The following is a 14,399-nucleotide window of genomic DNA, read 5'->3' on the forward strand; positions in this document are numbered from 1 at the left end:
AAATTATTCAAGTGTAGCAGGTAGTTAATGCTATTAGAAAAGAATTTTTGAAATCTCAAAGACTAATTTTTTCTTGCTTGGCAGAACTTTAAAAATTTGTATTCTGCTTTCCCCCAGTACAGACAAGTGCTGCATTGGAAATCTTTGTACAGGCCTCTCTCTTTCCAGTGTGATATACAGAAGAGGGGTTGTGGGGTCAACGGGCACGTGCTTTCAAGATTTAGATAGTTCCTGCCAAATTGCCCTCAAAAAAAAAAAAAAATGATACTAATTTACTCTTCCACTGTGAAGGGGCACAAGATTACTCATTTACCCACTCCTCCCAGTACTGAATGTCTGCCAACCTGATGGGCAAATAATGCCGTGGCGTTGCGTTAGTGGCTAGACCAAGAATTTTTCATGTTTACTGGACATTTGCATTTCTTGGCCTGTGAATTCTGTGTTCTTGTCCTTTGGCCTTTTTACTCTTGTGTTTGATTTTTTCTTACTCACTTTTGGAAGGCGTCATATCTTTGCCTTCTCCACAGGCTCTTTCCTCATTTCTTGTTTTATTTTTCTCTGTAACTGCCATCTGACATACTATTTGTTTATTTTTTTATTGCCTGTCCCTCCCCGCACCATTAGAATGTAAGAATCAGGAGGGCGGGGATTTTGTCGTTTGTTTATTCTAGTGTTTCCAGCACCTAGGACAGTGTCTGGCATATAGTAGGCACTCCCTAATTAATTGTTCAATGAATGAATTAATGGAGTGAATAATAACCTTTTTTTTAATAAATTTATTTATTTATTATTTATTTATTTTTGGCTGCGTTGGGTCTTCGTTGCTGCATGTGGACTTTATTTGCGGTGAGCAGGGGCTACTCTTCGTTGTGGTGCACGGGCTCTAGGCATGCAGGCTTCAGTAGTTGTGGCGCATGGGCTCTAGAGCACAGACTCAATAGTTGTGGCGCACGGGCTTAGTTGCTCCATGGCATGTGGGATCTTCCCGGGCCAGGGCTTGAACCCGTGTTCTCTGCACTGGCAGGCAGATTCTTAACCACTGTACCACCAGGGAAGCCCGAGTAATAACCTTTTATCTGTTATTTGTTTTTCAAATATATTTTCCATGTTTGCACTTGCCCTTTTCCTTTGTTTATGGTGAGCTTGATCATATAGAAAGTTTTAATTTATATGATGTCAAGTCTATCACTTTTTTCACATGAGGCTTTTGAAGTCTACATTTTGCCTACCTCCCCTCCCCCTTTTCAAACACTGTGTTCCCTTCATTCACTTCTCCCACCTCCCACTCCCTTCCTCTCCCACTCCCTTCCTCTGGCCAGCCATCAGTCTGCTGTCTGTATCTATGAGCTTGTTTTTTTTTTTTTTTTTTTTTAAGATTCCACATATAAGAGAGGTCATATGGTCTTTGTCTTTCTATGTCTGACATAATTCACTTAGCACATTGCTCTTGAGGTCCATCCATATTGTCACAAATGGCAATATGGATGTCACAAATTTTATTGTCACAAATTTTATTCTTTTTTATGGCTGAATAATATTCCATTATATATACCAACCATAATTTCTTTATTCATCCATTGATGAACACTTCAGTTGTTTCTTTACCTTGGCTGTTGTAAACAATGCTGCAGTGAACATGGGTGTGCATGTATCTTTTCAAGTAAGTGTTTTTGTTTTCTTCAGATAAATACCTAAAAGTGGAATTGCCGGATCATATAGTTCTATTTTTAATTTTTTGAAGAACCCGCATACTGTTTTCCACAGTGGCTGCATCAGTTTACATTCCTACCAACAGTGTACCAGGGTTCCCTTTTCTCCACATTCTTGTTATTTCTTGTCTTTTTGATAATAGCCATTCTAACAAGTGTGAGGTGATATCTCATTGTGGTTTTGCTTTGCATTTCCCTGATGATTAGTGATGTTGAGCATCTTTTCATGTACCTATTGGCCATCTGTATTTCTTCTTTGGAAAAATATCTGTTCAGATCTTCTGCCCAATTTTTAATCAGATTTTTTTGGTCTTTTTTTTTTTCTTGCTGTTGAGTTGTATATACAGATTTAGATCATAGAATAAAAGAAAGTCAGTGAAAAGCTGAGAAGGAAGGAATGAGCGGGCACATAAAAGAAGTAGGAATGAGTAGTATCCTAGAAGTCAAAGGAAAAGAGTTTTAAAAGGGAGGCAGTAAACTTTTGATTAAATATGGTGAATGGATCCATTCATAGTAAAATATTATAAAACACATAGGACACAAGGACAAAGAGAATGAGAGTAGAGACTAATTTTAGAAATATAAAATGATCAATTGAGTGGTAAGAGATTTTGGAGGATGGGAAGTAAATTCTTAATGAATAAGAGGTTTTCTTTTGAGATAATGAAAATGTTTTGGAGCTAGATGAAGTTGGTGCTTCCATATTATTGTGAATATACTAAATGCCACTGAATTGTTCACTTTAAAATTAATACACTATGTGAATTTAACCTCAGTTTTTAAAAACAAGACCATATACTGAGGTATATGAAATTTAAGAACACCAGGGATAAAGAAAAGATTCTGAAAATTGCCAGAGAGAAACAAAGGATCTCATACTGTATTATTAATCATAATAAACTAAATTATAATATAGCAACAAATAAATCCTGAAATCATAATGGCTTAATTCAACAGACATTACTTTTCATTTATGCTACATGTCCATGGTGAAGGAGAACACTCTGTTCTATATTGTTACTCAGGAATCTAGGCTAATCTGAACACATAGTTTCTAGAGTGGGGGGAGAACAAGTGTAGAAAAATCCTACTGTACTCTTTTAAATGCTTCGGCCCTGGCTAGAACCAGTCACATGGACCTTCCTGAGTGCTAGGGACTTGGAATGTGCAGTCTTCTCAGGTGCCCAGAAAGGACAGGCAAACCAGGCATTGCTGAGCACAAGAAGCTTCTACAGTGCATAATGAGGAACAAGAGTCAGACTGGCATTAGACTCACCTTCCAGCATGAAGCTAGAAGATAGTGGAACAATGCTTTAAAAATTCTGAAGGGGGCTTCCCTGGTGGCGCAGTGGTTGAGAGTCCGCCTGCCGATGCAGGGGACACGGGTTCGTGCCCCAGTCCGGGAAGATCCCACATGCCACGGAGCAGCTGGGCCCATGAGCCATGGACGCTGAGCCTGCGCGTCCGGAGCCTGTGCTCCGCAACGGGAGAGGCCACAACAGCGAGAGGCCTGTGTACCGCAAAAAAAAAAAAAAATTCTGAAGGAAAATTATGTCGTGTAGAATTATGTTATCTGTCAAACCAGTCAAATGTGAGGGTAGAACACTAACATTTTCAGAGGAACAAAGTTACAAAACATTTACCTTCTACCCACCCCTTATCAGGAAATTATCAGAGGATATATTACACTAAAACAAGGGAATAAAACAGGAAGAGGAAAATTTGGGATCTGGGGGCAGGGGATCTTGTACAGGATACACCTCAGACTGGAGCAGGAAGATTAAAGGGCCGGGAGAAGGGAGAGACAGGGATATATAATGTGATAGACTGCCTGATATGTTTGAGGATATTGAGTGTTTTATGGTTCTATAAGAACTTGGGCTGTGTTTGAGATATATTTTTTAAAATTAGCAAAACAAAAGAGGGCATTGTAAGTTCCCAAAATAGTAAATGTTGTACAAGGAAAGAAATATAATTATCGCATATTATATAACTCAGGTATAGATAATAGTCATAATATAAATACTGATGACAGATGGACAAAATCTAACTCTTATGAGGATGATAATAGGATATGAGAGCATAATCATCTGTAAGAGATTGTCAGTAAATAATGCCTAAAATGGAAAAATTAAGAAATAGCAATGTATTATTTAGAAATATAAATGTAAATACCAGAAGAAATGGCTAAAAGTTAAAAGTTGTTGTTTGTAGGAAGTGATTTTTCAAGAATGGAATGGAGTAGGACAGAGGATGGGTAAGACAGCTTATGTTACATATCTTGTAGGGTTAATGCCTTTTAAAATTATCTAAATTTATTACTTCGACTTCCTATTTTTCAAGGAGGCAGGAGCAAACAGTGCCACATGCTGCAAAGAGCCTATGTTAAATGAAAATTAAGAAAAGGAACCATGGGCTTTGGCAGATAGGTTATAGTGATCTTGGGGCCGTTTCAGTGGTTGAGTAATGGGTGTAGACCAAGTTGCAGTGAGTTGAGGGATAGAAGAATAGAGAAATTTCACATACTTCAAAGTGTAAAATGAAGGAGACCAACTGACATATAGAATCAGATAATGGTGTATACAGAATAGATATATTATCCTCCTGACTGAAAGGCAGAATATGAAAACCTGACCTTAAATAAATTATAAAGAAACTACATTATACATTTGCAGAGACTCCCCCATAAAACAAAAGCAAAAGTTTTTTTAAATTTCTTTCAGTAATTAGCTCTTCTAAAATTATTCATTTTACTGAAACATGTCATACAGGCATCTCTGCTAAATTGTGTCAATAGGGAAAAGTAAACTGTTGATATAATATAATTTGTATTACTTCTTTATTTAAATGAAATACCTTCTCAGAATTCCTTTATTTCAACTTAATATCCTTGATTTAAAGAAGGTTGCTTTGTTTGTTCTGAGTCCTTTTTTAAAAGTTCAAGGCTTTTAAAATAAGGTGAAAGCTAATGAAAACTGAAAGCAGTTCAGTTCCCTTACCCTCGGATTTCTGCATTAACCTGACTCATCTAGTATCATTCCAGTTCTCTTAGTTCCCCTTCCAGGTTCAAGTTTTTGTTCAAGCCTAGTCATGGGAGTAATGTTATCATCTTTAAATTTGGTCATGGAATGTGTTACACTGCCCAGCTCAGGGAAGTGCTTGCTACTCAGTTTGGGCTTCGATAGTAACGTTTATTTTCTTTGGCAGAGAAGCTGATCGTCGAGGGGCATCTAACCAAAGTGGTAGAAGAAACAAAGCTTTCAAAAGGTTCGTTTTCTGTGGGTTTCTGTGGCATTTTTCTGTGGGTTTTGACAACTCTTTTGGATAATGAAGGTTAGTATACATTTCCAAGTTCATAGTACTTTAACCATCAATTTATGTCTTACAGCTCACAAAATGGCAATCTAGTAACAATATCAGATAATAATATAAAATAGTTGGAGTTCTGTTTTAAGAAGGATATGTTCATCAGAAAGTTTCTTTTTAAATGGGTATATATGTGTGGGTTTTTTTTTTAATGCTTGGAATAGGTTTCGTTAGGTATTAAAGATTTGTTGCAATCTCTCTGTCTCACTTCCAGCATTATTTTCAGCTTTGATCTCAAAATTTTAATCAAACGCAATGTAAATCTTTTTTGAAACAGGTGAAAAATGCTTGCAGTTCCATTTTGTTGGTTATCATACGTTTAATAGTCCTTATGATATTTAATATTATCTTAATTGTTAGCATTTCAATTTGACTTAAACAAAAGTGATTATGTAGAACCTTATATTTTTTAATGAACAGTCCTGTAATTGCTTGAAGTAATTTATTCTGTTGATTCTTTTCTGTTACAATTGTCAGGCTTAGAGAAGAAAAGTGAGTTTTAAAGCATCGTATTGTCAAGTCACTTTTATGTATAGGGAAATTGTGCAAATAAATTTAGTGGGATATGCTCATTATTCATTCTAGGACTTTCATCAGAAGAACATACCAGTATAAAATTTAAAACTAAATTGACAATCATTTTGGTTAGCTAAAACAATGAGTGATAAAAGTTTGCAATACTCCACTTCATTACGTTTTGTTTTATGAAAGTAACTGGATCCATTTGGCTTTTAAAAATATTTAAAAGGATAGTGTTATTTCATATATCTGGTGGCTTCCATTTGGAATTTTGTGCATGGCAGATGCCATATTTGGAGAAAGAATGCATAAAATATGCATCACTAATATTGTTCTGGCAAACAGGCATTGAGTTTCAGAACAGTGAACTATTTTTAGTACATATGGCAATTTATTTCATCTTATTAAAGTGAGATGAGAACAGATTTTAAAATAGCTTTTACTTCACCACCTAAATACCTATTCAGATTAGTTGGTTAAATAGCCAATACTTTGATGTAGAAGTAGAGCCTTAGAAAAAAATCAGTGCTTCTTATAATTAAAGAAAAGTATCTTGCTACCCAAGTGCTTCTATTTAATGCATTCTGAATTAGAATATATTTCCTTCAAATTATGTGATGTCATTATTGAAAAAGAAAATCTTATGATTTCCTTTTGAAATCTGGCTATAAAATATGTATTTAAAGTTTTAAAGAACATGCTTTTTGACCTAGCAATTTCACTTCCAAGTTTTTATCTTAAGGAACAAATTGGACAAATGTGCAAGTGCATTTGTTTGTGTTGTTTTAAAGGCAAAGAAAGGAAAACATAAGTGTCCAATAAAAAGGGCATTTATTAAATAAATTATGGCAACTAACTCCATGCAAGTGAATAGAATACATCCTTTAAGAATGATAATACGGGGACTTACCTCGTGGCGCAGTGGTTGGGAATCTGCCTGCTAACGCAGGGGACACAGGTTCGAGCCCTGTCCGGCAAGATTCCCACATGCTGCGGAGCAACTAAGCCAGTGCACCACAACTACTGAAGCCTGCGTGCCCTAGGCCCCATATGCCGAAACTACTGAGCCCACGTGCTGCAACTGCTAAAGCCCGCGCGCCTAGAGCCCGTGCTTCGCAACAAGAGAAGCCACCATAATGAGAAGCCTGCGCGCCTCAAGGAAGAGTAGCCCCCACTTGCCACAACTAGAGAAAGCCTGCACACAGCAACGAAGACCCAACACAGCCCCCCAAAAAAGAATGATAATACAGGGAATTCCCTGGTGGTCCAGTGGTAAGGACTCAGAGCTTTCACTGACCGGGCCCGGGTTCAATCCCTGGGCAGGGAACTAAGATCCTGCAAGCTGTGCAGCGTGGCCAAAAAAAGAATGATAAAACAGATGTTTTATATACCCAGAGATATTTCTATCAGCAGTCAACATTTTACTGGTACTTCCCACAGACAGCATGCAGAGGTACACTAATCCTTGTGACAAACTACTTGGCTGAAATAAATTACATTTTAAATGCTTTATATCTGGCTATACAGTATTTTCTTTTGGGTTTGGCTGGATTGTTTTATTTTTTAAATGCTTTCATTGCTGATGTTTTTAATGGAATGATATTTAAAACTGATTTTAAATATCAATTGTTGGAAATTGCCAATTACCAGCTGTTACAAGTCTTGGTAGTATTTCCTTCAGGTATTGCACCTAATGAAAAATGTAATCATAAGTTGCGTATGCCTTCTATTTAAGTCCTAACTCAACTTGCAGTTTACAGTAGATTTCAAGGTGGAAGTAGAAAGAATACAGGGTAGGTCAAACAGTAGCTTTTAATTCCAGGTTCTACTAGTAACTAGCTATGTGCCCTCAGGCAACTTACTTTAGCTCTTTAAACCTCAGTTTCCTCATTTGTAAAATGGGATTGACAGTATATAACTTAGAGGATTTTGTGGGAATTTAATGAAATATTGCTTATAAAGCAGGAAGCACTGGTCCGTTGTCCAACAAATGTTAGTTCTCCTTTTTTTTTCCCCTTGATCCTTGACCTTGCTTTCTTTGCAAATAATGGTTCCAGTGGTGTAGGAAGTGGTCTGTGTTTGTCTTGCCCATCCGTCGTTATGTCTGCTTGAAGATAGTGAAAATATTCACCTTATTTTAGACTTGCCAGTTTGGGAACAGTTTTGGTATTGATGTTGGTAGCCATTCCTCCATTTACTTCTATATACTATTGGTATGCATTTTAATGATTAAATACTGCACAGAAAATCAGCTAGTAAAGACTTTTAATACTGGAAAGTTGGGTGCTGCTTCATAGCTGAAAAGTAGATGTTTTGAACAGTAGAGACTCTACCACTCATTTGTTGTGTCCTGTGTTTCATCTTGAATAGATTTTGTTTGCCTCTCCGTATAATAACTCTAGTATCAGGACACAACAATGGTGAACCATGACTTGACTTGCTAAAAGCTTGCCTTCTTACTCAAAGTAAAATTGTGTTTCTAATGGTCCTCTTTTTAGCGCACCTACTATGTACCGTGCACTGTTCTATGCAATGGGATTATAGCAGTTAACAAAACAAAAATTCCTGCACTCATGGAACTTATATTCTAGTAAGATCTTAATGGAAGATAGTCCCACCTCTAAGGCAATTTTACCTTCCTGGCTACTACTCCAAATAGGAAATAAAAGTTCCTTCTAAGACAGAAGAATACTTTTGAAAATGCGTTCCTCTTGGTTTACCTCTGTATCTTGATCATCAAATTGCCAAGAATATTAAAATTAGGAAAGAGTCATTTTTGTCTTTTCCTTTTTGTTCCCACAGTGGTTTCTTTTCTGTCTATATATAGACAAGATGTGTTAGCCTGCCTTATTTGAGACTGTAACTTAGTGATCAAAACTAGTACATTCAGAAATGTCTGACTATAGTACACTGTGAATGCACCAGAGGTCACAGATTAGATTCCCATGGACCTCAGTAATCAGTGACTTCACTTGTAATCTAAACTCACTGTCGGGGCTTCCCTGATGGCGCAGTGGTTGAGAGTCCGCCTGCCGATGCAGGGGACACGGGTTCGTGCCCCGGTCCGGGAAGATCCCACATGCCGCGGAGCGGCTGGGCCCATGAGCCATGGCCGCTGAGCCTGCGCATCTGGAGCCTGTGCTCCGCAACGGGAGAGGCCACAGCAGTGAGAGGCCCGCGTACCGCAAAAAAACCACAAAAAACAAACCAAAAAAAAAACTCACTGTCTCTCCCCAGTTGGCCTTTGACTAGAAATGGCAGTGAGAAAGGAAGCAAAAGGCTTCTTGTAATCCATCACTCATTTCACAAATGAAGCCATAAGTTCTAATGTATTCTTATATGGAATAGCTTAGTTCTTATTCTTATATGGAATAGTTCTTAATGGAACAAGTTATATTTTAATATTAATTATTTTGACAGTATTGGTTTTAGATATGTTTCTGTTTCTAAAATGAAAAATATCTCTTGATTAAGTTGATTATGAAAACAATTATATGTTCGCTATAATTTTTCAAACAATGTATAAAACAATGTGAAGTTAGAAAATAAATGTTCATCCCTACCTTCAGAAATGACCATGGTATCTCTGTTGTAGATCCTTCTAGACTTGAATGAATATATACAACAAAAAATTCATAGCTAAGTGTATAGCCATTTTCAGTCTAAAGGGGGTCATCTTATACATGGCTTAACAGACTTTAGTTTTACTTAGTAGTAGTGAATATATCTTGGACATTTTGCATTCCATAATGAACAATGCTGCAATGAACGTCCTTATGTATATATACTATATGTTGCCTATTATTTCCTTAGGAAAAGTACTAGAAGTGGATGTACACATTTAAATTTTTGATACAGATTACCGCAAACAGTATAGTTAAGTGCGTAACATATAAAAAGTAATTATATGTTTAGTGAATTTATAATCTCACTGAGGAAACAAGATATATGTATACACAGAGAATGATATAAAATAGAACATGATTAATTATAAAACCCTATGTCCCAGAGAAGATAATAAAAAGGAGCAACATGCTGGAGAAATGAAGACTTGCTTAGAGGTAATGGAGCTTAAGCTATGTCTTAATATAGCCTGAATAGGCCAAGTAGTGAGAATGGTCCTTTGAGTTTAAGGAAATATCAACTCAAGCAAAGAATTTCAGGCCTGTGGTTCAGGGACAGTAATACTTTCTTTAGATATAAAAGGCTGTTAATTTTCTTGTTTTAAATGTTACTTTTATAAAAGACAATGGTGATTTTTTTAAAAAGAGTTTTTATCATGAGTATAAATATTACTAAGGCAACCTAACTAGTGTTTTTATATAATAGAATCCTTTTCTTTCATCATCTTCATACAGTATCCACATTGTCCTGGGAATTTTGCTATATTTGTTGCAGGTCTCTGAATACTTTAGCAAAGCTTGCTTCATTTTTGTTTCCAGTTGGCCAGTGGACAGCCTTGAACAAAAGCCCCAGCCCTCCTCTACACAGCAATCATGATCCACATTATAATTTAATATGAGCTACGTGTAATAACCAGCATTCCATTTTGGACTAGAGTGGTGAAGAAGTAAGAGATTCAGTGACCTCAGTTAATTTTAAAAGTATTTCGCATACCAGTAGATTTAGAGCACTCATAGCCTGAAGCAGTTTTATTGATATAAGCTATTTAATTGTAAAGAGATTCTACTTTTATTTATTTATTTATTTATTTATTTCTTCTTAGAGAACCAGGCAAGAGCAAAGGAATCTGATTTATCAGATACCCTGAGTCCAAGCAAGGAGAAAAGTAGTGACGACACTACAGGTGAGTTTTAACCTAATATTTATAAATCTGTAGATGTTATTGTTACCTACCAAGCAGTTCAGGTATGCAGGTTAGTGTGGGTGGAGATCTCAAAGTTTGTGTTTGGGGGAAAAAGCAATACTTCTGTTTATCAAGTCACTCCCTTGAATCTTGGATAAATTTAAAAACTACTTTCAATGATCCAAATACAATAGCTGTATAAATTTCAGTTTTTTATTTTGGTAATGATAGCTTGCTAATAGAGTTTACTGTTTATAATTATCTTTTTTCCCCCCTCTGTAGACGCCCAAATGGATGAGCAAGACCTAAATGAACCCTTTGCTAAAGTGTCCCTATTAAAAGGTATTTTAACTTATTTTTAAGACATTTTAAACCAGGGCATCAGATTCACCCTTTGCCACAAAATCATGTATTATATGATGTTTTAAGCTTTAGTTAAAACTAAGTTTTAACTTAAAAGATTAAGATAGGTTCTCTAAAGTATCAGGAACTAAAATTTAAAATGTTGATGTTGGTTCCAGTGCTTTAAAGAAAAACATTTAAGTTGTAAAATAGTTTGTATCAATCAAAGTTATATGAAGGCAAGGCAATAAGTGGTAGAATGTGAAATGCAGCTGTGGTTTTTTTGTGTTTACCTTGATGTCTCTGATAGAAACTCATTACCACTTTTAATGTAAACTAAAAATAGATTAAAAATATTAACTTTCTTGAAAGAACTACCTGTTTGCTCTGTTATCATATGGTAGCAGTTGTAAATTTCCTCATTTTCTGGCCCTCCTCATTCTCCAGTAAATATCCCCAGGTTCTTAGGACTCTTCTAGAAATTTTGGGTGGGGCTAAGATGAGCAGTGCATATAATAAATTCTTTCACTTGTGTCACTTCTAAATAAGAAGTACATTTATTTGATATTTACTTGTTTAGAATGAAATGGGTAGGAATTAAATTAGCATTTATAAAAGTGTTTTTAAAATAAAGTGCCTGGGGGTGGCTTATTGATAAATCTGTGATTGTCAGCATTTAATCTTCCTTTTTTTTTTGCAATCATGACAAGAGCTGCTACACCGAAGATTCACTTTTAAGTGTTTTGATCCATTTCTCATTTAGAGAAAATTATTATTTTTTACATCTTTATTGGAGTATAATTGCTTTACAATGTTGTGTTAATTTCTGCTGTACAACAAAGTGAGTCAGCTATGTGTGTATACATATACCCCCATATCCCCTCCCTCTCCCACCCAGCATTTCGTCTCTTTTATAATTGCCTTACTGTACACAAGAAAAGTTGACATATAAGTTCAGCTCACTAGGTTACGCATTTTAGTAGCAGTGGACCGATACCAGGCAACTCTCGGAAATTAGCAGCAAAAGCAGCCTGTGGAGGTTTCTTTGTATAGAAATGCCTTTGCTTCTGGCTGGGCTATTAAGGGATCTCCCAGTACAGACCCTAAGTTTTGGATTATATAAGGAAGCCTTAGTTTCACCCTGCATGATCCTGCTGCTCTCCTAGTTGTATAATGATTGGGATTGGGGTTGGTTAACCAAGAGATTACCCAGATTCTCTCGAATTCCTTAGTCTGGGCATCATGGCCTTCTCTTTTCTCCCCCATGGACACTGAAGCTGACATGGCTCTTTGAGGCACCTTTGACTGAATTCCCGTACCAAGGGAAGCCCTGAGGATTACTGGCCCGGGCAACCAATTGCCAACCTGTTTTTAAGTATGATAATAGTTTCCAGTATTCTTATCGATCCACACTCTTCTCAGGTGACCTTTGGTGTTTACGAGACATGCCTTTTTTCTAGTGTGGTAATAATAAATCTAAGTTAATGTGTGTACAGGCCAGAAATCTCATCTTGGAGCATTTCTGATTCTTCTCAGAAACGTAAGGCCATTAATGCATAGAATGTTTTTGCTGATCCTGAAAAAGTTTGGGAACCTTGGGCCTTTGGGGGACACACAGAAACAAGAAAGGAGGTGAATGAGGAAGGGACACCCATCGTAAAGAAGTAGCTGTTCTTATGATCTTTTTTTACTGTAGAAATTCCCCAGAAAGCTTTTCAGCAGCCAAATCCAGATTGATTTATAAGTAGTAATTTTTTTTTTTTAGAAAAAAACAACATCAACAGGAGTTTAATAACATGTATACCTCCTGTACACAAGGGAGATACCCAGGAAAACTGAGTAACTCCTGTAAATAGTGTTTATGATTGTGTTAATTATATTCAACTGCTTTAGTGCTTTTGTAATTTTATGTGTCCATCTGCTTTAGATTTTATTTTTATCCTCTTCCCTACCACAATGCCAGATATTTGGAAAAACTCAGATGTTTGTTGAATGAATTAATAATAGACCTCTTACATCAAAGTTATAAAACCACAAGAGCATTAGGAAAGTGACAGACTCTAGCCAAGAGTCTAAGAGCCAAAGATCTCTGAGTTCTGACCCAGCTCTGCCATTGATTTGTGGGTTGTTTTTTTTAATTCACTTATTTATTTATTTATTTGGTTGTGCTGGGTCTCAGTTGTGGCATGTGAACTCCTAGTTGCAGCATGCATGTGGGATCTAGTTCCTTGAGCAAGATTCAAACCTGGGCCCCCTGCATTGGGAGCGTGGAATCTATTGCACCACGAGGGAAGCCCCTGCCATTTATTTGTAATATATCCTTGGGCAAATTGCGTAACCCCTCTGTGCTTCAGTGTTTTTTCGTTTGTTGGTTTGGGGAAAACCAACTTCATAGGATTATTGTGAGGATTAAATGAAACAGTACAAGTAGATCGCTTAATATGTTGTTGGGAACATAACACGTTAAGCCCCATAATGAAGATACTGATAATAATAATAATAATGATGGTGATTAAGAAAGGCAAACCTATCTGGGGACTTCCCTCGTGGTGCAGTCGTTAAGAATCCACCTGCTGGGCTTCCCTGGTGGCGCAGTGGTTGAGAGTCCACCTGCCAATGCAGGGGACACGGGTTCGTGCCCTGGTCCGGGAAGATCCCACGTGCCGCGGAGTGGCTGGGTCCGTGAGCCATGGCTGCTGAGCCTGCACGTCCGGAACCTGTGCTTCGCAGCAGGAGAGGCTACAACAGTGAGAGGCCCATGTACAGCAAAAAAAAAAAAAAAAAAAAAAAAAAAAGAATCCACCTGCCAATGCAGGGGACACGGGTTCAATCCCTGATCCGGGAAGATCCCACATGCTGTGGAGCAACTAAGCCCATGCACCACAATTACTGAGCCTGCCCTCTAGAGCCCGCGAGCCACAACTGCTGAGCCTGTGTGCCACAACTACTGAAGCCCGCATGCCTAGAGCTCATGCTCTGCAACAGGAGAAGCCACCGCAATGAGAAGCCTGCACATTGCAACGAAGAGTAGCCCCTGCTCACCGCAACTAGAGAAAGCCCATGTGCAGCAACAAAGACCCAAAAAAATAAATTAAATAAATAAATTTATTCTTTAAAAAAAGGCAAACCTATCAGTTAAAGGGTAACTTTTCATTAATTAAATAAGATTGTGGGATTTAAAAAAATATTTCCTACTTTATCTTTTAGGGAAAAGCAGTTGTTGGTTGTGGATCTTTTCTAGTTAATAATGTATTAATTTGTTTACTTTGCCAGATGTCAGGGCAAAATTTTTTTTAATCCTTGAGTACAACGGGAAGGCTAAATTATATCTGTAAAAGTGCCCATGATATAGGCTAGAGAATCAGACTCAAGGAAGAGGGTATAAAAGGGGAAGTTGTAGGAGATAGAGACTGGAAAACACAAGGTGTATGTGGAAGGAGGGTGGGTGTACGAATGCTCCTGGTAATTGTTTGGAGTGCCATTGATGAAAATGGGTTAGTTTCCCTAACCTTGCTTTCAGTTAAGGTGACAAAAACAGAACCCAAAAACTTTCCTTACATTTCTGTATGATTGCCAACTTTTGTTTAATGAAGTGGTATTTTTATCAACACCTCTTGAAAGATTTTGCAGCTTGATTTTAAGAATAGAATTGTTGG

The 14,399-nt window shown here is 37.1% G+C and overlaps 1 protein-coding gene across 21 annotated transcripts in view; it reads left to right on the forward strand.

Annotated features, from left to right (window-relative positions):
* The window catches only part of SLMAP (sarcolemma associated protein), a 158,684-nt gene that overhangs the window by 116,375 nt on the left and 27,910 nt on the right, over positions 1-14,399 (forward strand). For 12 of the 21 annotated variants that reach the window (XM_060022740.1, XM_060022731.1, XM_060022730.1 and 9 more), the window contains 3 exons: positions 4,917-4,976; positions 10,321-10,401; positions 10,684-10,743. In XM_060022740.1, the coding sequence (XP_059878723.1) occupies positions 4,917-4,976; positions 10,321-10,401; positions 10,684-10,743 (201 nt within the window). Of the gene's footprint in view, positions 1-4,916; positions 5,043-10,320; positions 10,402-10,683; positions 10,744-14,399 lie in introns of all 21 variants that reach the window. The other 9 variants (XM_060022726.1, XM_060022725.1, XM_060022729.1 and 6 more) reach the window with 1 other exon arrangement.

The sequence above is a fragment of the Delphinus delphis genome, chromosome 10 (genome assembly GCF_949987515.2).
Source record: "Delphinus delphis chromosome 10, mDelDel1.2, whole genome shotgun sequence".
NCBI lineage: Eukaryota > Metazoa > Chordata > Mammalia > Artiodactyla > Delphinidae > Delphinus > Delphinus delphis.